The 27,195-nt window shown below is 36.8% G+C and overlaps 1 protein-coding gene across 1 annotated transcript; it reads right to left on the reverse strand.

Annotated features, from left to right (window-relative positions):
* Positions 1 to 27,023, reverse strand: LOC114459433 (cyclin-dependent kinase 19). The gene is made up of 13 exons (XM_028441686.1): positions 26,752 to 27,023; positions 25,069 to 25,144; positions 19,993 to 20,103; positions 19,259 to 19,399; positions 11,512 to 11,569; positions 9,588 to 9,719; positions 7,128 to 7,271; positions 5,416 to 5,485; positions 5,276 to 5,348; positions 4,858 to 4,955; positions 4,030 to 4,108; positions 1,869 to 2,108; positions 1 to 123 (listed from the first exon to the last, which is right to left on the reverse strand). The coding sequence occupies exons 1-13, from the start codon at positions 26,901 to 26,903 to the stop codon at positions 1 to 3; spliced, it is 1,497 nt and encodes a 498-aa protein (XP_028297487.1). The 5' UTR covers positions 26,904 to 27,023.
* Between the last annotated feature and the right edge of the window lie 172 nt (positions 27,024 to 27,195).

The following is a 27,195-nucleotide window of genomic DNA, read 5'->3' on the forward strand; positions in this document are numbered from 1 at the left end:
TCAGTAACGGTGAGTTTGGTGGGAGTACTGGGAGCTCTGGGAGGAGGAGGAGTATCCCATGGAGCTTTGGGGCTGGGTGGAGCCTTGGACGTTGCTATGGTAACCGAGGCGGGAGCTGGAGTGCTGAAGGAGAGAAGAAAACATTTAGAAGATCACCTCATCTCTGCTTCATGGATTCATTTATGTTCTCTTTGCCCTTTTAGTTTAATGTATTACCAATAAACAACATATGTGCACCTTTATATATATTTTAAAAAAAACACATTAAAAATACTTTTTAGAATGATTTTATACTTTGAAGCATAAACTATGAAGAGAATATGACGCACATTGGATGATTGTCACGGCCTGTGGCTTTAAATAACTGGTGCATTGTGGGAGGTAGAGGCGTAACAGGAAGTGTAGTTTTTCAGCAGCCATGTGTAACTCCTCCCTCAGTGATAAAGGATGTATGTTAGGTGAGGCTTAAATATCACCTTTCTCACCAACTTTCTGCTAACAATAGAGCTGTTGTTAGCAGCAGAAACGAGCCATGGCTGAGTATTTAGATGTTGGAAGTGCACAAATATGGTTAGAAACTGTGATGAAAGGACATGTGTTCATTGATTGGATGATGATCAGCACCTGAACCAACAGGTAAGTTCTCCTGACAGAGTTCATCATTTAGACACAAGGAAATAAGAGGGAACAATGTGGTGGGGGTGTGGTTAATGCCATGACACCCCCATAGTATCCTCTGTAAGTAGAAACGTAGTAGTGATCTGAACACGTACGTTTACAAGCTGCATTCTGTTTATTAGCCCATTAGCTTAGCCCACAGATCCCTCTCATACCACACAATGTGATGTGAACGTAAACGTTTTCAGTGTGTATCCCGTACCGATGTTATGGAGCCAACGTCTGGCTCAGAGACGCTAAACAAATGTTTCTGTTGTTGTTATAGCAACCACTGGCTTTACACTGTTGCCTAGCAACAGCTGACATGAATCAACAAAAGTGTGTCATATCCATTCTACACAAACTTATGCATATTCATGAGTGGGCGTGTCTATAGACAGTACACTGACTTCCCTGAATGTATCGCTCTGTTACGAGGGGGATCAGTAATAATAATAATAATAATGCATTTTATTTGTACACAAATCTCAGAATGCTAAAGTAATCACCAAAGTAAATTTATTTTTGCTATCCACACACAGTTGTGATTGTTTTCTGCCAAAAAACTGCACATTACAGTAAAACACATGGCTATTTAAGCTGCTATTGAGTGTGAGGTGATGCACGGTGACGTAGGTAAATCGAGGAAGTGTACAGCCCTCCTGCTGCAGCTGTGTCACTGTAGCTGGAGGGAGGGGCTGCTGACTCGGCTCTACAGACAGTGAGTTGTTAACTATGGGTGAGGGTTAGGACCTCACAGACCTCTTGATGTCACATCATTTACATTGATTTTGAATGTAATCTAGTCACTTCAGTCACGTTCGGTGTGAACGCACCTTCAGTGTGTGCCACCCCGCAGAAGAGAGGGGCGGGGAAGGGGGAGGTCTGTGCAACTCCAGGGACACCCCCCCCAAAATGGAGCGCTCTGAAACAGCTGTTTTATACAGGGTCATAAACCTTTTCTGTTGCTTGATTCATGTTATGTTTTGACCAAACCCCAGCACAGATATGTCATTTAGACCACAGGGAACTGTTTTAAAAGGTGAAAAATGGGTGTAATATGTTCCCTGTAAGTACAGTAACAAAGTATTAGTACTTTGTCACCTCTGCCAACCACGTTCATCCCAACATGAACAACTGGACGCCCTTCATCGACTGGTTTTATTAGCGACATTAATAACCTTAGAGAGCTTTAAATGGACCGGTGCTACCTGGTACTCTGACTGTAGTACTCCTGGTCCTGAAGAGGCCCCAGAGGGTCCAAGGCGAGGTTTCTTATTGGGGGGCACTTGGTCCTGACCGTGTTGCAGCCCCCCACCAGTGGTGGCCCCTGTGGCGATGGCATTTCCGTTGGTTTGAGCTGCGTTCTGCTGGGATGGGGCCTGCTGGGCCCCCGTCTGCTGCTGGTTCTGGGTCTGCGCTGCTGTTTGTTGGTGTTGCTGCATCTGATTCTGCAAAGGAACACAAGCTGTAATAAATAAAGCATGTCTGAGAGGCTTTAGTTGTTTGTAATTGTTCACAGGGTCTCAGTCTCTTTGTTTTCAGCCCCCTATTGTCCACGTTTAGAAACATTTCAGTTCCTAGCTCATGTTTTGTTAGATCTACATTGTGTAGAATCCAGACATAAAGTGATATTCTGATTTATCAAAGCAAATCACACACTTTTCTCTTTTTAAACAGGAGAATTCACTACATATCCCCCCTTCGACACACCCACATTCTACCATTAATGGTCAAAGGAGCTCATGAATGGTTTTTGCCTCTAAACAAACTGCTGACCAATGGGATTGTATAACGGAGGATACAATATCATACACTCGTCACTGCAGGAAAAATAATTTCAGAATAAGCAACGATTCAAAGATCTTTAATGTTGCTCATGTACAGGATGAAATGATGAACCCGAGTCATCTGTGAAGGCCTTTTATAAATATTAGTACCGTCAAGCTCTGTAATTAATTCATCTAATCTCTAAAAATTTGCTGAGAAAAGCCCTCAATTTGAGGAATTTTTATTTAAATTAATAACATTATTAAAATATTGATATATAACAAAGTGTCTTTATAAAGTCATTTATTCTTTTTAACATTTCTATTCCTCTGTATGTGAGACCATAAAGGGCTTTAACACCTTTAGTTTAGACCATCAGAGGAAATATTCATGTGTACTATAAATAATAGAAATTATAAATGAAATAAAACATCAGGTCCATATGTAGTGATATAAGTTAGCACATTATAAACAGTAAGAACACTTCACTGACAAATACAGATACATTATTGAACAGATACATTAATACAATTTATAAAGTAGCATAAATATTACATACAAGATTGGTAATACACTATAGGTGATATAGTGTATTACCTTATTTCTGAATCCTAGTCCCCCCTTTGTCCAATTACAACATTTGGCTTAGAAAACTATTTAAAAATCTATAGATCATAATAATGAAATGAATGAGTGATAACACACATTTTAAATAATCTCATTTTATAAAATAAGTGAAATAAACAGTATTTGACCCCAAAGACATTATTTTTTTACTCAAATTAGTTTTTCATCATGTTTGAACTGAGATATTTTTTCTACAGCATTTTAGTTTAACTAGATTTATATTTCACAAAGTGAAATTATCGAAATACAGTTCTTTTTAAGTTTGTATTGTTTTAACTAAAAAAATAAAATAAAATAATTAAAACATAATATTATATATATATATATATACATATATAATATAATTCGTAAATCTATTTTAAATTTTCCGAAATTTCAGTCGACCCCAAATGGGGTCCTGACCCCAAGGTTGAAAAATACTTTATTTATATATTTTTTGTCATCTCATGCCTGGGGTGGGACCAACACTTTATTTGTTAATTTTCCTCTCTCTCTAGTACCCCCTGTAGTGCCATCGCGTACCCTTAGGGGTACACATACCCCCATTTGAGAAACACTGATATAAAACATATGACAGTATAGTACTGTAATACACATACCATAACCAATGTGGTGAAATGCATAAATAAAGAAACAAAATGATTATAAACAACTGTTCATAGAATTATTAGTATTATTATTATTATTAATAAAAATAAGCAGCTTATTTTTACAGAGGGTTTTTAGATTTCCATTAATGTTTGTTTTTCTTCTTTCTGTGGATGAGGTGTTTTGTGTGGAGAAACCTTTACTGTATTAGTTGTAGATTTGTAATTTTTGACATTGAGTAAATGCAAATGAATCGACTAAATTAAGGCGTTAGTTTTGACAGCATTAAAAATGATACATTTGAATGTGTTCTTTATCACTATTGTCTGATCCCGGCTCTGTTATTGGAGCACAGCGTGGAGACGTTTCTGTGGGAGTGGATTTTACCTTCTCTGGTTTCTCCTCAGGTTCGTCTTCATTAAGAAACTCTCTCTTCGGGTACGGAATCTGACATCCAGCAAACACACTGCAGAAGATCAGGGAAAAAAACACACTTTACAGCAGGGGTGTCTAACATACGGCTCGTGGGCCGGAACTGCCCCACCAGACTGTCCAATCCGGCCCATCTCATTAGGTTTAATGTCCAGCTTTAGTCACAACTTCTGAAACAATATTTGGAAAAAGCTGCAGCAACATCAGGCGTTTTAGTTCGTAACAATCACAGAAATTGTTAGTGAAATCCTAAAGGTGCTGAGAAAAAGGAAAAGGTCATGTTACCAATTTATTTATAGAAAACATTTTTATATATAATACAATATAAAAGGAATAGAAATTTTCCATTAATTCCATGTAACTTTAGGGAATAAATACAACATCAGGATATAAATCTACCTATATTATGATATAAAATCTTCTCCTTATCACACAGCACTAATTGATTAACATACCACCTTCCTTTGGCTGTTCTCACACTATATTATTGGTTTGGGTCAATAAACTAGAAGCTGGAGTACAACACATGGCTACTGTAGCATCTATTCTGATGATGAGATAAAGGAAATGAGAAAAACGAAAATACAACTAAAGCTTGGCTCCTAAAAATGAAAGAAATGTATTAATTATGGATGTGAATCAAGCATTAAAATGGTTAAACTTTTGTTACTGCCCCCTGCTGGCTGCTCAGGAGGTGTAAAACATTTCTCTATGATATTTTAACACCCCTGGTTGACCTGTTCCTGGTTTTTTTTCACGGTGCGTCACACGTCTGATACTCACTCAGTGGTCGGTAACGGCTCCTCCAGGAAGTACGGGTCCTGCAGCGCCTGCTCTGATGTGATTCTTTTGTTGGGGTCCATCGTCAGTAACCTCTGAAGCTACAAGTACAAACCAACTCTGAGATGTTCAGTGCATTTACATTTTTCAGTAGAACATGGTATACTATACATTACAAAAATGGAGTATTAAAGTAGTACATAGATATATCGTGTTAGATGGCTAAGCTGGTACCTCCTTAAAGGTAAATGCACAAACAAATTCCAAAAAATCCCAAGTCACACCATTAAACTAACCAAAAATGAATCATTGTATATTAACAATATACAGTCATTCTTATCAAAGTGTTTTGAATAGGAATCAAATAAACACGTTGACGCCTGCAGACGGCGCTCTAAGTTTAGTGTGAATGTCTACGTACCAAGAGGAACACCTTGCTGTCAGGCTTCACTTTATGCTTCTCCATGTACTTGATTAAGCTGCTGTTTGCGTACCTGTAGAATAAACAGAAAACGTCTTCACCTGTGGTTATTTGACTACATTGTGACAGCAGGTACTCACGTGGTCCTCCTAAAGTCCTTCTGTAACGTGGGGTACTCTGGCATCTTCCTAATGTCCTCCCAGTCTTTATCTGACGTTTACAAACAGATAAATGTTGTTTTACAGGAAGAGATGAAGATGTTTTATTCAGTCAATTATTGTTACAATTACTCAACATCAAAGCAATCTAAAAAAGTGCTTCTCAAAGTGTGGGGTGCGCCCCCTGGTGGGGAATGGAGGTATGACAGGTGGGGCTTGACAAACAGGAGGACATCTTAAATGCATTAACATTAAACTAAACTCCGACACACAATAAATGATTAGACTGCATTAGATGTGAAATGGGAACTAAATGTAATGATTTATGTCAGCATTTACTTCACATGGAGCGGAACAATAAATAAAAAAGAGTTGACTTAAAAAATGTATTTCCTTTTTTGTTTTCTTAATCTTTTTGGCACTGCTTCCATCACCACCATGGTGTTCTGAACCCCATACAGAATCTATGACTACTGTCTAGATCAGTTATTCTCAACTGGTGGGTCGGGACCCAAAAGTGGGTCGCGGACCTGTACTGGGTGGGTCGGAAACAGCTGGTCAAAATAAATAAATACTTAATGTCTCTCATAATGGACTTGTCTTTTATTTTGAAACACACTTTTCTTTTGACAGGCACATGTTGCACAGGAAAATATATGGATTTATGTTTAAAAAAAACTTTATATACAGTATAAGCTAGTTTTTAGATGCTAGCTTTGGTTGGTCAAATTCTAAAAAAAAAAGGTGGGTCACGAATGAATGACCGTGGCAAAATGTGGGTCCCAGGGTGAGACCAGTTGAGAACCCCTGGTCTAGATGAAGGTGAGAGACACCAGACCCAACAATGCAGATGACCTGAAGGCTTCTATCAAAGCAACCTGGGCTTCCATTAGGCCTGAGCAGTACCACAGGTTGATCACCTCCATGCCACGCCCCATTGATGCAGTTATTCATGCTAAAGGAGGTCCAACCAAATACTGAGATCATAGACATTAACAGACTTTTCAGAAACCTTACGTTTTTGTTTGAAATAGAATTTATTATTGATTTATTTAAATCATTTCTGAGACACTGAATGTTGGGTTTTCATTATCTGTAAGACATAATCATTAAAGTTTCACGAAATAAAGACTTAAAATATTTCACTCATATATTGGTTTGACTTTCTGAAATGAGATGAACCTGTATATGAAACATATTAATATTTATTAACTACGTATGTGTAAAATATAGAACTGTAACATGGTAATTAATTATCTATTACGTGATTACAATAATAATTGACACTAACCCTGTTAGTTCATTTCATACGTGCACTGAATTTCTTTTTCTGTTTTCTTAATCTTTTTGTCACAGATTGTAAACAATGTTTCTTTATTTCCTGTATTTTTGACCACTGCAGTTTTATTAGTTTAACTTTTGATTCATCATGAAATATGATGTTACTTGTTCCCTGTTGCAATGAGCACAGGTGGGGCTTGAAAGTTCACCTTCGTTCAAAGTGAGAAACGCCCAAAAATGTTTGAGAAAAACTGCTCTAAATGAGTTCTCCATCCCAGCAGCAGGGGGCAGTAGACAGCACTAAAGAGCTGTTATGAGTGACACAGGCTGGAAGATCACTGACACACACATTAGATATGTATTGCTTCATATGAAACAGGTGAGTACACACAGAGTACACACTGAGTACACACCTGCAGGGAAACCCATGACGCTGAATATCCGGTCTAGCTGGTCGTGGTGGAAGGGGTTACTGGTTTTGATGTCCTCCTGACGACAGTGGAAGATGGGCTCTGATGTCAGTAGCTCAGCAAAGATGCAGCCAATCGCCCAAATATCTGATGTGTACACACACACACACACACACACCTCACTAATAAACGTGTCACTGTCACTGAACGAGGCTCTGAAATGTGAACCTTTGCGTTGCTTTGAATGTCCTTATGACTCCTTTATGGGCGTGGCCAATGCTCAGATAGAACATTGTGATAACACACATTTTAAAGACTCTAATTTAGTAAATAAGTAGAATTAAACAGTATTTAGTTCCTCCTGAATAGATGTATTTCTAAAGTTTCTCTCATGTCTGCTCGTCTCCTGCCTGGTGTGGAACCAACACTGACTCTTGTATTTTCAGTTCATGTTCTAATTAAGATCAGTTTTGTGTATTTTGTTACCATTTGTCTGGTTTTTTTATTTTTCAGTATATTTTGTGCGTTTTTGTGTGTTGTTGGTATTATTTAAATGAATCTCTTTGTGTGTGTGTGTGTGTGTGTGTGTATTTTGTAGTGATCTTGTGTGTTTTTCTCTCATTTAATGTGTCTTTGTTGTCATTTTATGTGTTGCTGGTAATGGTAAATATTTGTTTTTGGTATCATTTTGTTGTTGTTTGACTGTTGTTTTTATTATTTGGTATATTTTTCTCTCGTTTTGTGGCTGTGTGGGGATGGGGGGTGGTACATGGCTGGTGTCTGATTGGATGAAGCAGTTAGCAGCTAGCCAGGTTTAATCCTGACCGTTGATCAACGTCTGATTCTCTTTAAGCCTCCGTCATGTTCAAAGCTGATTGTGTTAGGCCAGTTCAGTCAAAGCATCACCCATTCATTCATTCATTAGTCAGTCACTGGTCAGACCTGTTCTTATGTCATGTTCACATGTATCCAGTGACTCGTTGTATCCTGAGGTGATCAAAGCACTGAGAACTGTTGCTCAGTCACTGCTGATTGGATACAACAATAAAAGAAACACAGTCTGAAGGTAGAGTGTGTGTTTTAGCAGAGATAAATAACGTGTCTGTACTGTGTCTGTCACACAGACATATAGCACAGACACAGCACCATCAAAGATAAAATAATCACTAGACGGTTTAGCAGATCGTCGTCATGTTTTAATCTTTCACTATCTAATATCGTCAGATGTCACCCCCCCTATAGGGCCTGGGGGGTACGTACATTTATAGAGTTTAAAGAATGATATTAAAACATGGCAGTCAGCGTTAGGGCTGGGTGATATGCCTGAAATATGTATCACGATAACTGTTTCATATCAGTCGATATCAATAATTGTTGATTTTTTTAATCTATTTAAAATAAGGCCCAGAAGAAAAAAAGCCAAACTTAAATACTTTTATATTAAATGTAATCTTTAACATTTAAAAGAGGTCAACAAAACTATAGAAATAAACTAAAAAACCTCAATTGAAAAAATAAACTGTTAAATGTACAAATATAGACATTAAATAAATGCTTAATCAATCAAAATGTGCAACACATTTGATAAATAATCAGTGTACACCTGAGGTAGAACTAATATCACTGACCAACAGCAGGATATGTATTAATATACAGTATAACTGTGTTTTTACTGTTTAATATAAACCACTGCTGCTGAATCTACTTTGTTTTATATCTGATAATGAGTTACATAAAGTTATAGCTGATAAATATCTCTGATTACCTATAATTAAACCAAATCATACTTTATGATTTAATCATTAGTAACTGAGATCAGAACTAACAGGATATTGTGGTGTAATAATCACAATAGTTACATTAGAGTCTAATGGAACCATCTTTGTCTGTGAACACATGAAATATAATGATTTCACAGGATGTAAATCTGACCATCAGTAAATCAGAGGCTCTTTGTGGTTTGATGACAGTAAGACGTGTATTTTTTACTTGGTCTCTCCGGTGGTTAGCGTTAGCTCTTAGCCCAGTCTGATGTGTCAGTGGGTTAGCTTAGCTTAGCATGCTATAGTGGAGTGTATCTCACTCTGTGTGTTTGTGTGAACGCTGAGTGGATCAGGAGGAGGATCTTAAACTTTGTTGGGTGTGTCTGGTCTTTAACCAAACACGTCCACGTGAAACATGAAACTACTAATGCACACGTACACGGCTACTTTGGAGCAGTTCAAGCTGTTCCTCTGCCTACATCCCCCAGAATGCCTTGCGGTTCTGAGTTGCCGGTTGTTTCCGGGTTGACGGAGTTCAGTGAAATTATCCATCGCACATATTTTCTATATTTTCATCTCTATCGCGATATATCGTCATCGATTTATCGCCCAGGCTCAACCAGCGTGGTGGGTCTTGAACACAGAACCCACAGTCAGCGTCAGGGACGGAGCTTTTCTTTCCGCTGTGACTCAGACTCACCGATAGCTTTGGTGTAATGTCGGGCACCGAGCAGCAGCTCTGGGGCCCTGTACCAGAAGGTGACAACCACAGGGTCCAGGTCTGCCAGTGGTTTCAGGGGAGAGTTGAAGAGTCGAGCAAAACCCATGTCAGCTAAAAGAAGTATGAAAAGATGTTAATTATAACCCAACAACACATATCCTAGTGCTTACTGTTTATGTTTAGCACTACAGATGCCTTTGAGTAAGCATCTGATACACAACTGATCAGCGTTGGGATCAATAGTAATTATAATTGTAATTGGATAAAAACCTGTTGCTGTTGCAATCATAATTGAATTGTAATTCACAATGTAATTAAAGGTAAACCTGGTGAACCATGTTACAGTTCTACGTCTGACAAATACGTCGTTAATAATTATTAAACTACCTGTCACTTCTCTTCAGGATCATTTTAGATCATTGAAGACGTAATTGTAATTGAAAAACGTAAGGCAAGACAAATGTATTTGTATAGAACATTTCATACACAAGACAACTTATTGTGCTTTACATGATCAATAAAAACATTTAAATCATCAGCAAAAACATTTAAAAACATCAACTGTGGTAAAGTTTATCTAAGTGTTGTATGTGGGTATATATGTTGATATATAAAACTATTTACACTTTTATTTTCCTTATTATATTACTGTTGAAACCTACATGTAAAAGTCATTGATTGAACCTCAGATAAATATTTTCTGTTTTTCCAGGTTTACTTAATTTAATTTAACTGTTTTTTTTATTTCTCTCTGAGTTTTGTTTGAAGAAAAAAGACTTTTAAAGATCACAAGAAACTATTTACATTATGATTTTATCTGTAATTTGTGTTGTATGCCACCCTTTGTAAACTTTGTGTGTTCAAACAAAAATACAGAAAAATAAAGAATTAAAGTCAGTATAAAACAAATTCAGACATTTTCTTCTAAACACATTAAATATGTCATGAATGTTTTCTTTAAAACACGTAAAAAGCCATTTAACCATTTATAATGTAATTGTAGAGCTAGGTTTCACAACCTGTGTTTCATATGTCTGTGTTCAGGATTTAATGGGCGGGTCACGTTATGTAACGTAGCCATCGTTAGCATCATTAACCCGACCCTGCTGCTGAAGCACACCAAACTTCTGCGGCCTCCAGTGGGCGCAATTCGGCCTCTAGCCAAAAACAAACCACATATTGAGACTCAGGGAAATAAAACGCGTCAACTGATGCCACATTTACCATGAATAAGCACTTTTTTTTGCGCTACGATTGTGTGTTTCGCCCGTTCTGACTCTACCCGGGAGGGATGCACATGTTGGGACTCGGGCGGAGCAGACCTTTCTGCTGACACCTCGTTTGGCACTTTTGGAAAACCAATGGGAGAAGCTGCTTTCACACTGCTCTCTCCCATAGACACAGTACAAGGAGGCGGTGCCCTTCCCGCGCATGGGCGTGGTTCCAGCGCCTCTAACTGACACGCCCTCAGCGTGTTTTTCCATGATTTTGAAACTTAATTTCATATACATAGCCATTTTTTTTTCATCTTTCAAATGTGTCTCAGTGGTTAATAACACGTGTTTCTGTGGCGTGACAAACTCATAACACACATTTATTTCTGCTTTACACAAACTTTAAAAAACAACTGGGTCCGTCTCAATTTTATTCAAAGTCAAACTTCTCTTAAAGTAAAAAATAATGTCTAGCCTTTCAGCATCAGATACGAGTGTAACGTGTTTTTAACAAACAGCCCTGGAGCATTAAATAGCGTTGACACTAAAGTCAGTCCTGGAATAACATCCCAGAGCTATAACTGGAGCTCTGGGTTTAAAATAGACTGCAGCGCTGTAGCTGTGGGTGTTATGTAACAGTGCTGATCACAGAGCATCATTCACGTCATGGGTCCTATCATCAGTCTTACCTATTTTGACTCGTCCTCGCTCGGGTCCTTCACCCATTACCAGGATGTTGGCTGGTTTCTGTGGTAACAGAGAGATACACTCAATATGTCTGATGATGGGGACAGATCCATGTCTATGTGTCTCATAGACTGTGTAAAAGTACTAGTGTTCAGTACTCAGGTAAAAGTATAGATACATGAATAATAAAGAAAGTATTGAAGTTGCTCCTTTACTTGAGTAAAAGTAAAAAAGTACATGATACTAAATGTACTTAAGTAAGAAAGTTAAAAAATGCCCCTACAATAATAAGACAGGGTTTATAAACCAGAAAATTACATATTTTTTATTTTATTAATAACTTGTAGAAAACTGGTGCATGGAAATAAATGAAACATGTTACCTTTGAACATCTGGAGAATTTAACACTCATAATAAATAACATTTGTAAATGAAATGTTTTATGAAAAAAAAAATATGCAAATGCTCATTTAAACCCAGAATAGCTTCTAGTTTAATATTTTTGTTGGTTTGCGTAACGTTTTACGTTATGACGTCATCTCTGAAGGTCTTAAATTATATATATATATATATATATAACACAGTTATTAGCAGGGTTGGGGTCAATTACATTTTTAAATTACAAGTACATCTTCAATTATCCATGTTCAATTACAACTCAATTATGATTACGTTGAGCAGCATTTTTTTTCCCCCAATTACAATTATTATTTTTCCCCTAGTAATCACATTCGTAATTACTAAAGTTTAATTACAATTAATTACCAGTTCTGAGCCTTTAAAAACACACTTAAAAATATGATCTAATTAGTTTTTAGACTGTTGGTTGACTTGTTAGGTATGAATGTAGATTTTCATCTTCATTATTCATTAAAAAAAAAGAAAAAAGTTTTGATCAAAAGAAAAATCAATTCCATAAAAAAAAGTTCAATTAATCAAGGATTAATAATTTCAATCAATGAGAAAATATTCATCTTTTTTGTAATTGGGCCATATTATGGGTAGTACAGTTGTGTCTTTATTATTCAATCAAACAAATAAAACATTAAAATAAAAGAAAAAAAATGTTTTGTGTTTTTTGTCTTTGATTGAAAAGTTTTTTTTTTTTTATTGAATTGACTTTTCTTTTTACTTATACTTGAGTATTTTATGTACGACTTACTTGTACTTCTACTTGAGTACATATATCAGTACTCTTTACACCTCTGCGCGCGCACACACACACACACACACACACACACACACACACACACACACACACACACACACACACACACACACACACACACACACACACACACACACACACACACACACACACACACACACACACACACACACACACACACACACACACGTTTCTGTTTGAAGCCCAATATTTGTGTCCGTTTAAGGAGGTTGGTGGACACAGAAGGGGCCGTGTGTGCACTGCTCATGTGAGCAAATCTTTTCTTTATATTTAATCAAAATACAGGAAAATACAGTATATATCCATGATTCTTACCAGGGGGCAAAAGAAAAAAAAAAAGAAAAAGAAATATATAGACTGTCTCAAGATTCGCGCCAACCACAATATGTGTAACATATACAATAATGCAAAAATGATTAGTAATATAATTAATAATGTTGACTACAAAAAATGTGGGTCAACGAGTCGTTAAACTTTAATCTTTCTGCTTGATTTTTGCTGCAGTACCATATATGAACTGCTGGGGGCAGTGTCGCTGCACCAGTTATATTGTGAAGAAAAAGTGCGTAACAAAAGAAAAACCAACCTAAAGTCTCAAAAGTTTGGGACCATTTCACTGAAAACGTACACTCCACATGTGATATAAAACGAACATCTGTGACATGAAACTAACAATAATATGTTTGAATCAAAGAGGCAGAAAACCATTTAATATTTTTTCAAATTAATTTGTGAAAACTGTAATGAAAACTTTTGGCCACTTTTGGTGCAAACTGCGTATGCCATGACCATGAATCATTATATGAACAGCAGACCAGAACTACACAAAAACCAACACTAAAATGCAATTTTTAACGTTAAGATGGCCATAATATTGTAAAACATCTGGTAGATGCACTATTTAAGATGCGTTCTTGCATTTAGCATCAACATGACTATAGAGTGAAACATTAGGATCCTCCTATATCAGGGCCTTGACATAATGTAAAAAATATTCAATTCCATGGATAATAAAATATGTCATTATTTGTAGTGGAGGTAATAAAACCAGCTGAGTCAGCAGAGCTCATAAGTCAACACTGCCATAGAATGTTATGTAACCCACGAGGGAGGCCTGCAGAGCTCCATTAGCATGGTGGGGGGTGGGGAGGTGGGGGTGGGGCACCATGCAGTGCTGCAATGCTGAGCACATGCCTGTTCCTACAGCGACTTATGTAATGTGTAAGTGAGACCCTGATGACTACTCCCCATGTATAGAGGCAAACAACCAGCAGCTATTCAGTCTGTCATCTATCCATCATCACATCATATACAGTACAGTATGTCTGGGCAACAACCCTTTAGTTTCAGGGTATTTATATCCAAATAAGGTCAATGTATAAGCCACACCTGAAATATATCCAAACAACTGAAAAACAAGAGAAAATATCTCAACAAAATGATATCTATCGATCCATCTACCCATCTATCTATATATATAGATCTATTTATCATCTATCTATAATCTATCCATCTACCCATCTATCTATATATATAGATCTATTTATCATCTATCTATAATCTATCCATCTACCCATCTATCTATATATATAGATCTATTTATCATCTATCTATAATCTATCCATCTACCCATCTATCTATATATATAGATCTATTTATCATCTATCTATAATCTATCCATCTACCCATCTATCTATATATATAGATCTATTTATCATCTATCTATAATCTATCTATATATCTAACCATCTATTTATCCGTCTAAATATCTATCCGTCTAAATATCTATCCATCTATCATTCTATCTATCTGTCTATGTATCTATCGATCTATGTTGCTGTCATAATATGTCATTAGCATTAATAAGGTGTCATGAAGAGCGTTGTTTGCCAATAAAAACTCTCACACAAACTCTCACTTTTTAAATAATTTTCTAGGAAACTTGAAAACCGTTGGCTTGTTTCTACAAACGTTCCATGTTGCCATTGTTTAGTTCAGTGATCTCCAGTGTCTGCACAAGTTCACCTTCGTTTGGGCTTCAATCATTTGGAAATATTATTTTAGTGAATTGAAGAAACCACGAGACTTTAAAGTCAGTTATTCAAAAACAGCCAAATGTAACACACACACACACACACACACACACACACACACACACACACACACACACACACACACACACACACACACACACACACACACACACACACACACACACACACACACACACACACACACACACACACACACACACACGTGTTTCAGAAAGGTTTTGTAAAACCTGAGGTTAAACATTAGAGCAAAGCTGGAGATCATCTCAGTTCATAAAGTCACATATTAATTGTTGAGTTACTGTAATTTGTGAACATCTTTAAAGCGAACCTGTAGAAAAATGTAAATAACAAAAATGTGTTTAATGTGTTACCAATAAACAAAATATGTGAAACTTTTTATTAAAAAAACAAAACAAAATAAAACAACACATTAAAATAACTTTTTAGAACAATTTTATATCTTGGTCATAAACTATGAAGAGTTTCCATTTTGAACAGGATGTGACACACTTTGGTTTGTTCCTGTTAGCTGTTGCTAACAACGACACCAAGTCGTTATTTGGAGCCAACATTATCCAGACGTTAACTCCATAACATCTGTACGGGATACACACTGAAAACGTTTACGTTCACATCACATTGAGTGGTACGTGAGGGACCTGTGGGCTAAGCTAATGGGCTAAGCTAATGAACAGAATGCAGCTTGTAAACATACTTGTTCAGATCACTACTACGTTTCTACTTACAGAGGATACTATGGGGGTGTCATGGCATTAACCACACCCCCACCACATTGTCCCTCTTATTTCCTTGTGTCTAAATGATGAACTCTGTCAGGAGAACTTACCATCCAATCAATGAACACATGTCCTTTCATCACAGTTTCTAGCCATATTTGTGCACTTCCAACACCTAACTACTCAGCCATGACTCGTTTTTCAGCTGCTAACAACAGCGCTGTGCGTTAGGCTAATTCTGATGCTGAGTGGGTGCAGAGAGCCGCACAGGAAGTAGGACGTTGGTGAGAAAGGTGATATTTAATCCTCTCCTAACATACAACCTTTATCACTGAGTGAAGAGTTACACACGGCTGCTGAAAAACTACACTTCCTGTTACGCCTCTACCTCCCACAATGCACCACACAGATCAACGAAAGTATGTCATAACCTGTCCAAAATGGCGGCTCTCCATAGTTTATGCCTGAAGGTATAAAATATTTCTAAAAAGCTATTTTATTTAGTTTTTTAAAGGTGCACATATTTTGTTTATTGGTAATACAATAAACACATTTTTTGTTATATACATTTTCATTCATTTCAGGTTCCTTTTAGAGTATTTCACCATAGGAACTTTTATTGAAACGAAAGTTGTTTTTATCTTGATATTCAAAATGAATATTCTCCTGAACAACAAACACCTGAAAGGTTAAAACACAAACATATAATCTGCAGTACATCGTAGAATGGGCTCAGCTGGTGGTGCACTCACTGCTGTGTTTAAATTACTCATGTCACATCTACATCCTGCAGCTTTAAATCATGTGATTCCTGCCTTTGGTCATTGAGGACTGTTAGAGATTAGAGACGAGCACATAATCCATGAAGAGATCTCTGGCTTCAATCAGCTGTTCAGCTGTGTAATCTTAGTCATTCATCCTTTACAATGGACCCCATATGGAACATTTCAACCAATGAGGGGGTGAACGTGATGAATGACATCTACCAGGAAAAAAAAAACACAAAACAAACCTTTTCTTTTCAGCTACAACAAAGAAGACCACATAATTGTATTGTAGTTTTGCTATAACATACTGTTTCACTTTGGTCAGCTGAGCAGGAGATAGAAGACGTACTTTGGCCAATCAGAGCCAGCGGTTAATGTTCTACCTCCATCTAGTTACGTCATTAGTGAAGCTCTGTGTCCTGGTGCAGGGCTCCATGAAGCCTGTGTACTTTGATGATGTCCGTGTGTGTAATATGTCCGTATGTGTGTACCAATGACGTCACCAGCGCGTCATCACTACAGGATGAGCATGCTCAGAACGACAAGATCGAGGAATTATTCCATTATTATTCCATTGGATTTGTGAAAAAAATAAACATTATTTATAAGTACTCTAATGCTAATGAGTGATGAAGTGTTCTAAACCAAAGAGAATGAGTTCACACTAGGGACAGACCAATAGGGATTTTTTAGGGCCGATGCCGATACCAAAGTCTTAACCGATTGACCGATACGGACTGCTGATTTTCTTGAGCCGATACTGTATTTGGAGCTGATTCTACTTTTGCTCCCTCAATTTACACCATAAAAATGACACAATGATGATAACAAATGGTATGAATCTCAATTTTTTTAAAAAAGGAACATTTATTGAAATGAACAAAGGTGAGGTATAACAACACTGTAAATAATATGGATCGGCGAACGCAGCAGCCCGCATCGGCCGATGCCGAGGAGGAGGAAGAAGAAGATGGAGACAGAGGACTAAATTACTGTTTGGTTCCACAGATGTACACAGAGACATGTGCACAGGTCTCGCAGTAAACAGTCACAACCCAGCAGTAAAAACCTCATTTTTTTCTAAAAAAATGACAAAATATTTACGTTTGTTTTAGTGACAAGCACCGATTTTATTAACAAACAACTGTTAATGTCAACATCAGAGTAAAACACGGCTAACAAGCGAATGTCAAACACAAATATCTATTTATATGATCCATGTATCAAAGAAAAGGATAATCCATGTTATTGTTTCAACTGCTGCTGCAGCGCTGATCTCAGAAAAAGAAGAACGCTGCGCGCAAAGATCCCTATGACTGAACCCGACCACCTCTAGTCACAGCATCAGCTGATGCACGCTTGGCTGATGATGACTGCAGTTACTCAGACAGCCGTCAGGTCACTATGGAGTCTGAGTTCTAGATCCTACTCTATGCTTCTTCAAGTTTAATTCAGAACAGTCATTTTCATTTAGAATGAGGTGTTTACGGGGTGATTTTTAATCTTTTTAAAGAGGATTTAATTTCTTATTCTGAATTAAAGGAGAATTAAAGCTGTCATGTAAACGTAGCTGAGGTGTGGTGAACAAGGACCTACAAACTTCAGAGAGATTCCACTGACGACAGCCTGTGGTGGTGGATAAACAAAGGCACACGCCTCTGACCATGACCTTGACTAAATAATGGCAAATTGGAAATGAGTAAGAGAGAAAGTGACATGTGAGCCAACCAGACAGTCACGAGAACCCAGCTCACTGAGAACTCAACTACTGCCAGATTATTGAAGACGAGTGTAAAAAGTAGAAGATGTTGCTAAATCATCTCCACTCTAAACCAAAGTGTCCTCAGAAAGCAGACAGGAAACTGGAGGCGCAAAACTAAACTGGAATTCACCAGTTTGGAAATTAAATGAAACCCAACATAACACAGAAAACAACAGCAAAAGTACACACAATGATAACAAAGACACACCAACCAGCCACTTAAACATAAAATGACTATAAAAACAACAACATATACAAAATGACTTCAAAAATACACAAAGTGTCAACAATAACACAAGAAATATAACAAAGCACAGATAATAACTAAAAAAAAGAACAAAAAGGCGACAAAAATTTGCCATATTGACAAGAAAACAGACAAAAGAAATTCAAAAACACACAAAATGTCTAAAAACTCTAAAAACACAAAGAGAACTCACACAAAAACAAAACTAGGGTTGGGCTCAATTACAATTACGTTTTCAATTAACTGTGTTCAATTACAATTCAGTTACGATTACAGTGACCAAATTATTATTATTTTTCTAAAAGTCAATTACAATTACATTTTCAATTACTAAAGTTAAATTCCAATTAATCACAATTACTGAGTATGAAATAAACTGCCAAGCGTAAGCTTCATCTTGTGTTAGCTTACCGTTAGCATCTCTTATGATAACGGGTCAGTTTTGACCCGTGTCTTAAATCAAAATAAATCTAATTTGTTTTTTTATCCCAAGTTTTCTGTTAAATTAAATTATAATTGACATATCTTAGTTAATTTTCATTCCAATTCCAATTCCAAAATCAATTATCTAAACTCAATTACAATTCAATTATAATTACAACACCAACAGATTCTTAAAATCATAATTACACCATAAATGTAGTTAATTATCAGTCATGTGATTGTACAATTATAATTGACCCCAACCTGGACAAACCCTTTGTTCTTTCCTGTATTACTGCTCAGATTGGTCATTATTCTAAATGCTAACATGAATGTTGATAATGTGGCCCTTGGATCTGATTCAGTCACATGTTTGTGGCCCCGCTGTGATAGAGTTGCCCATCCCTGTCATCAAGGTTTACATGATTTCTGAACTTTAATATGTTTTATTTAGTATGTTTAGTTCATGTTTGTTGACGCTCTTAAATAAGTTTAATGCAGATTAAAGCATTGATGATTGAACCACTGACAGCGTCAGACTGTGAGATTAAAGATGAATAAATCACTCACCAAATCTCTGTGTAACACCCAGTTAGCATGAAGGTAATGGATCCCGTCCAGGATCTGGTAGAGCAGAGACTTCACCATTCCTCGAGGCAGCTGCATCGGCTTCTTATTGGCTTTGGACGCTCGATGGAATTTAATGATGTGCTAGAAAATATCAATGTTTAGTTACAGTTACAGTTACCTTTTAGTGACTGCAGAGTGGAGCTGCATGGTTATGGCCAAAATGATAATCACAATTTTTTTTAATCAATATTGTAATCACAATTATTAATCACAATCCTTTTTTTTTTATCATATTTTGTTTAAAAAAAAAAAAGAAAACTGTTTTTATTACACTACTTTTAAACAAACAACAAGTGTACAGTTTACAGTGGAAAATGAAACTTTAAAAAATAATTACAATGAAAAATAAATATTAAAAAAATTAACCCAATGCACCAAAGACTAAGCTTTAAATAAGAATTACAATAAAACAAATTAAACGAGTTCTTTGTCTTACATTCATCCATCTCTCTTTTTATTACCGCTGTCGACACTAATCTGGTGAGAACTACCACCCAGTAGAGACAGCGTTCAGTTTAGAGAGGCAGAGGAATATTCTTATTTATTTATCTTATAATACAGGATATTTACATGATAATACTAATACGGGAAGATGACGAGAAACAGAGGTAAAATACATTAGTTTCCCGACCAAAACGAGAGACTTGACAGGTTTGGTATAGACGGAGACTCACCCAAAGGTCATGTTCAGCGTAGTCAAAGAGGAGCCAAACTTTTCTGTCACTGTGGGAGAGGAAAACTTTCTGCAGAGCGATCACGTTTGGGTGTTTCAGCTCTCGCAACAACTGCAAAACAAATAAAAATATAGAAGTTTGGTGTAAAATGCAATCAATAATCAATACAGTTTAAGCACAAAAAAACCACACAAAAACCCCCTGAAGCGTTTCCTGGAGGAGTTTGTTTAATAACATGGATCAATATGTAAAAGTTTTAGTTTCTTATGTTTCCTCGTCCTTTATTCCTTTCCTCAGATGCTCTAAACCAGTGTTTTTCAACCTTGGCATCGGGACCACGTGTGGGGTAACCTGAAATGTCTAGTAATTGATAAAAATGAAAATAATCACTGATTAAAAATGACGTTTTTATGTTTTAATGTTCAAACATGAATTTATTCATTATTTAAAATTATTTTGCACAGTTAAAAAAACAAACACATAATTCAAAGAATTTTTATTTGTCATCATGTGAGTGAACATGTACTAGGGCTGGGCAATATATTGGGTTTTCTATTTTGGCAATATAGAAAATTACAATATCGCCTTTTGATATACATATATATATATATAAAGTGTCACATATTGTGCAGCTATTTGTTAATAAATGTGTCTGTGTAGCATTTAGCATCACCAAATTTAACCCTGAATTGTTTTTCTGGTCAGACTTTATTTGAATTTAAAATATTGAGATTTATATCGTATATCGCCATTTTGAGGAAAAATATTGAGATATGAGTTTTGTTCCATATCGCCCAGCCCTAACATGTACATAACAAAATAACGTCCCTGAGTTCCCGTTAAGGACTTAAGAAATAAATAGAGTAAAAAGATAATTGTATAAAAGTAAATAAAAATAAATAGAATAGCATAAACAAAATACAAATATACAAAACAATAATATCACAGAAATAGATATACAGTGCAGGAAGGCCAGAAAGCTTTTTCAAATTAAAACATTCTCTAACAACTGTATTCTATATTTTTCACAAATATAAATCTAGTTCAAATAAAAAGCTGTATGAAAATATCTGAGCTGGTGCATATTGACACTTTGTGTTTGTAACACAGTAAAACAAACATATTTCAGAGAAATAAAGTCTCTGGGGTCACGACGAGAAAAAGGTCGCGAACCACTGATTTAACACCTTCACATGATGCAGGGGTGTTAAACTCTTTTTAGTTCAGGGGTCTAATACGGAGCAGTTTAATCTTAACTTAACCACAGATTTTATGCTGAAAAACGAGTAATTTCAACATTATTGTTTTCTAGTTTACACTTCTATGTCTACATAAAATACAAAATATGTAATAAACCGACAATGTCCAAGCAATAAGTGACAAATATCAGTCCCAACAGGATCTACACTTTACATTTCTTTGATTTTGTGACCAATTTCTACTTTATTAGGGAAATATTATGTCATAATTTGAAAAAGAATTGCAGGGTTTTGTAAAAATGTTGAGTTTTTCAACAGTTTAACATTAAAAATGATGTGATATAAGCATCGGGAGTGCTGAGTCATTTACACAATGATTTATGTTTTCTCTGTAATTAATACTTTCTCCTTCAGGCTGAATTGGATGCTCCAAAGGGCCGGATTTGGCCCCCGGGCCATGAGTTTGACACGTGACTGTGTGTAACTTTCTACTCAACAAAAATCTAATCTTGTGCAACATAAGTTACAGTTTAAATGTGAAATGATGAGTAACTGTTGGATTCCTGGGATGATTGATTCTACGTTCTGCAGGATGAACCTCAGACCAGAACGTGATGTGTTTCTAGTTTTATTGGACCAGTGAAGAGCAGGTCACCTCCAACGGGCCACAGACAGAGGCTTTATCCAGTCTCTACCACTGTATTAAACTCCATTCCTGTCTCAGGTCTAAATTGGTCTGTGTTATGTAATCGCCACAGGCCGTTAGCTTGTATGGTCATAAACAGCAGTACATTTCAAACAACTCCCATAGTAACGTCAAGCATCAAGAAAGAAAGAAAACACTACTCGTCAAAGCTGTCAAACCGTGTCATGAGCTCAGTTGTTCTGTAACTTTTATCAGTTCACACATAACTACGTTTTCCTGTGTCCTCATTGGTTCCCTGCAGTCCTGCATGAAAAGTGTCTCTGCATTATTTGTTGCATTTTTTAAAACAAGTTCTGATGAACTACGGCCAGACTCGCAGAACGTCTCCGCACTGAATAGCACGTACCATGTTCCCATGAATTCAGTCAAAGGACTCGGTTCCACCGAGTAAAACAAATCAAATTGTGCAACATAAAATAGTAATCTCCGTTGAATTGCCTTTGAAACGATATATCGCACGACTATGTTCCGATAGATTTAGAAATGACCGAAAAAGGGGGTGGACCCCCCTCCTTTCAAAAAGGTCTCTTGACATCCGCTCATAGAATATTCATGTCAAATTACAGCCTGATTCCACCAGCATTAACGGAGGAGTAGTCATTTGAAAAATGGCTCCCCCTGGTGCCCGTGACACATACAAAGTAATGAGCCCCATTCATATCATGGTATGTGTCAATGATTCAGTATCACCAACTGTTGTAATATTTGACTCACAAATAAATGAGAAAACGACTTTAAATGGAAATTGCCAAAAAAAAATGAGGGTGGGCTCCTCGAGGCATAATCACAATGTACGTTGAATTACCTTTGAAATGATATATCACACGACTATGTTCCCATAAATGTGGAAATTACCGGAAATGGGCCTCAAATCGAAAAATGGGGCCCCGAGCGTCGATGGGTACACATCCATAGATTATAGCTACCATATTTCAGCTCGATCCATTCACCAATAACAGAGGAGTAGTGATTTTAACTAGTGTACACAAGAAGAAGAAGAACAAAGTGAGGGCGTTTTGAGTCCGGTAGCCCCGCCTAAAAAACTTTATTGGTTTATTTTGAAAAAGCATCAGTAACGTTTTTAAATGTTCATCCATCTAAAACATGAACTAATACTGTATGACCACAACCACATAAGGTGAAAAATGAGAAGTCATAGTGTGAGGAACAGGGATGGACCCAATTATTTATAATCGCGTAATTGATACTTAATTACATTTATGATGTAATTCTAATTGAAAAAAATGCTGCTGTTGTAATTGAAATGTAATTGAGTTACAAGAATTGACTTTGTTATTGTAACTGTCATGGAATGACGTGCTCATTTGATCCATAAAACTCACATTAACACATTTTCAGAGAACCTCCATTGGTCTACTGACTACACTTCCTGTTCACTTCAAAATAAGAGCCCTATTTACAAAATAGCTGAAAAACTAATGGAAGATTAATTAATTTTAAAATAAAAGATGCTTGATTTTTTAACTTGAAGCCGTTCCCGGGACCATTTTACATTCAGCTCCCAATGCATCATGGGACGTTTGAGTATGACAAGCGTGTTCACCATGCATACTTAAAAATGTCCCCATATAGTATACATCCTGGTATTTCTCACATACTCAATATTTACTATCTAATGTGAACACACTACATACTCATTTAGACGTCACACTTAGTATGAGTAGTATGTTAGTATGAGTGGTACGCTAGTATGAGTGGTACGTTAGTATGAGTAGTATGTTAGTATGAGTAGTACGTTAGTATGAGTGGTACGCTAGTATGAGTGGTACGTTAGTATGAGTGGTACGTTAGTATGAGTGGTACGTTAGTATGAGTAGTACGTTAGTATGAGTAGTACGCTAGTATGAGTGGTACGCTAGTATGAGTGGTACGTTAGTATGAGTGGTACGTTAGTATGAGTGGTACGTTAGTATGAGTGGTACGTTAGTATGAGTGGTACGCTAGTATGAGTGGTACGCTAGTATGAGTGGTACGTTAGTATGAGTGGTACGTTAGTATGAGTGGTACGTTAGTATGAGTAGTACGTTAGTATGAGTGGTACGTTAGTATGAGTGGTACGTTAGTATGAGTGGTACGCTAGTATGAGTGGTACGTTAGTATGAGTGGTACGTTAGTATGAGTGGTACGTTAGTATGAGTGGTACGTTAGTATGAGTGGTACGTTAGTATGAGTGGTACGTTAGTATGAGTGGTACGTTAGTATGAGTGGTACGCTAGTATGAGTGGTACGTTAGTATGAGTGGTACGTTAGTATGAGTGGTACGTTAGTATGAGTAGTACGCTAGTATGAGTGGTACGCTAGTATGAGTGGTACGTTAGTATGAGTGGTACGCTAGTATGAGTGGTACGATAGTATGAGTGGTACGTTAGTATGAGTGGGACGTTAGTATGAGTGGGACGTTAGTATGAGTGGGACGTTAGTATGAGTGGGACGTTAGTATGAGTAGTACGCTAGTATGAGTGGTACGTTAGTATGAGTGGTACGTTAGTATGAGTGGGACGTTAGTATGAGTGGGACGTTAGTATGAGTGGGACGAGTAATATTTTAGTATGAGTAGTACGTTAGTGTTAGTAGTACGTTAGTACGACATTTACAACACAGATAAAATGACCATAAAAATACACAAGGACAGAAAATTACACAAAATGAATCGAAAAATAATTCTAAGGACACTCATAAAAACAAAAGAAATAGATAAAAATATGAAGAAATAACACATAACCACTACAAAAGTACACAAGGACAGAAAAATACAAATAACTCTAAATATCAACATGAGCTCATTTGATCCATAAAACTCACGTAGACACATTTCACACATTTTCAGAGACCCTCCATAGGTCTACTTCCTGTTAACTTCAAAATAAGAGCCCTATTTACAAAAAAGTTAAAAACTAATAAAAGACTTCCCACAGTGAGGGTGCTTAGCACATTCTCTCAGCCACATCAGCATGATGATGTTCTTATAGTAGGTTTAACGTGTTAATTCTATGAAGACAAATATATACTGTATATATATAATGCGAGTATCCCAACTGGACATTCCTACAATGATGAGGAAATGTTTTTTGTGAAAGACTGTTTTTACACTTATTATGAGAAGAAATATTGCTATGAAAGAGTTAATTGTGTGTCCTCAAAGGAACTCACAGCGATTTCCCTGCAGGCGGACATGGAGATTCCAGTGCCTTCGATTTGTTTCAGTGCGTACTCCTTCTCATCTTTCCTGTGGAAATAGAAAAAAAGATAAATATTGTATGACTACATTGTAAAATACATTCAGTAACAAAGTTGGTAGATCTTCTAGAATCTGCACTGAGATGTGCTATAATGTATGATTGATTTATACTCCAATAGCTTTGACCTTCAGAGAAACAGATCTCATTGAACTGAATGGAAGTGTAAATATGTCTGAATTATGAGAAGTTTATAAATAAAACATTTAAAAACCCATCATAGTCATTTTAGAATGGACTCTTTTCAATACCATTGAACATCATACAAGTATCATTGTTTGCATTTTGAGTATTATCGCATTGTCATTTTTATTTTTATTTTCAGGTAAACGCCTCATTTTTAGGAGCATTAGGGAATTTTGTGCAAAAATATAAAGAAAATTGCAGTGTTTTGGAAAAATTTGGGGTCACGAGACACTAGTGAGGCAGTCGCCAGATGTCTTAAAAAAAACTAAGAATATTTTCTGAACAATTTGAGCCCATTTTTGCTTATTTTTACCCTTTTTCTGCAACTACACCAAACACCATATTTTCACCAATTTTAATCACTTTTGCTTCTTTAAATGTATTTTTGCTACATTTCTCCCATTTCTGACACTTCTACATCACATTTCAATGTCTTTTCTGCACATTTTTCTACTTTCAGACATGTTCAACACTTATAAACCTTTTCTACCACTTTTACACATAATATCACATATATTGACCCATTATTGTCACTTTTAACCTCTTTTCACTAGATTTTTGTCAATTTAACCACATTCACCATTGGTCATGCCCATTACTTGCCAGTTTAAACTAATTGTTCCAATATTGACACTTTAAACCGTTTTTTTTTTACCACTTTTTCTGTCTGTTTTTGTCCACTGTAATTTGCAACTTTAAACCAATTTCTGTGGTTTTTAAAATCTCATTTCACCTCCTTTTCCACCATTTTTGGTCACTTTGAACCATTTTATTAGTGATTAAAACCATGATTTCCATCTTTAAGATGACTATAATAATAATAATAATAATAATAAACGTTCCTGGATAACAGTGGATATTATTTAGATGAATAAATAAATGTGGTTATCACAGATTCATAGAACAATGGACCATCATTTTACTGACTTTATGGATGGACCCCAAAAATCTCCCCTTTATTCCCCCTTATAGATGGTCCTGTCTCCACATGACTGTTCTTCAGTGTTCATGTTCAGCTACAGTGGGGGTCCCCGCTCTCTGGAACCTTTATTTTGGGGGTCGCAGAGAGACCCCCCCCCCTCCACCCGCACCCCTTACTGCTGCATCCACACGTGTCACATGATCACTAAAGGGTCAACGGTGTGTCTAAAAATAAGTTTGAGCTTTGGCCGATGGTAACACACACTAGTGTGTGTGTGTGTGTGTGTGTGTGTGTGTGTGTGTGTGTGTGTGTGTGTGTGTGTGTGTGTGTGTGTGTGTGTGAGGGGGCGTCAGTGAGCGTGTGTGAGAGCGTTAGATGAAAACACAAACATTGAGGCATGGCTGCTGTTGTTACGGCTGTTACCGTGTCTGTAGCACAGCGGGGGGAGGCTCAGTCACTAACAGAACAGCGTGTCCGAGCGGCTCTTACCCGTCCTTGCGCGTGGCTTTATAAACGTGTCCGTAGGTGCCTCGACCCACTTTACAACCTTCGTATTCGAACAGATCTTCTACTCTCTCTCTCTCGGCCGCCAGCTTTGTTTTGAAGTCGTAATCCATTCTACGCCATGTGCGCGTCCTCATTAATAGCAGAACTACATATTAATTATTACATGCATTAATTTAATCATCTGCTTGGTTTTATTCCCCCACCATTTCCTTGTTTGGGATTTTGGTCTGCTCCGCTTAATGTTCACTGGCTCGTTGACGTTTCTAATTGACGCGCAGGGGCTGCTGGGACACGTAGTTTTTTAGGAAGTGTCCGCTCTCCTGATTGGACGGAGAGCAGAGCTCGAGGAAACTACAGCCCGCGTTTCTCAATGCGGTTCGTTGCACTTCGTGGATTTTTTTTAACGCACTCAAAAATAGAAGTTTA

This window comes from Gouania willdenowi, unplaced genomic scaffold (assembly GCF_900634775.1).
Source record: "Gouania willdenowi unplaced genomic scaffold, fGouWil2.1 scaffold_312_arrow_ctg1, whole genome shotgun sequence".
Classification (NCBI taxonomy): domain Eukaryota; kingdom Metazoa; phylum Chordata; class Actinopteri; order Blenniiformes; family Gobiesocidae; genus Gouania; species Gouania willdenowi.

Coding starts and splice junctions, on each gene's coding strand:
- LOC114459433 (XM_028441686.1), bottom strand. CDS start 26,903: ATGAGGACGCGCACATGGCGTAGAATGGATTACGACTTCAAAACAAAG. Junction 4,109..4,857: donor GAGCCGTTACCGACCACTGA/GTGAGTATCAGA, acceptor GATCTTCTGCAG/TGTGTTTGCTGGATGTCAGA. Junction 124..1,868: donor TACTACAGTCAGAGTACCAG/GTAGCACCGGTC, acceptor TCTCTCCTTCAG/CACTCCAGCTCCCGCCTCGG.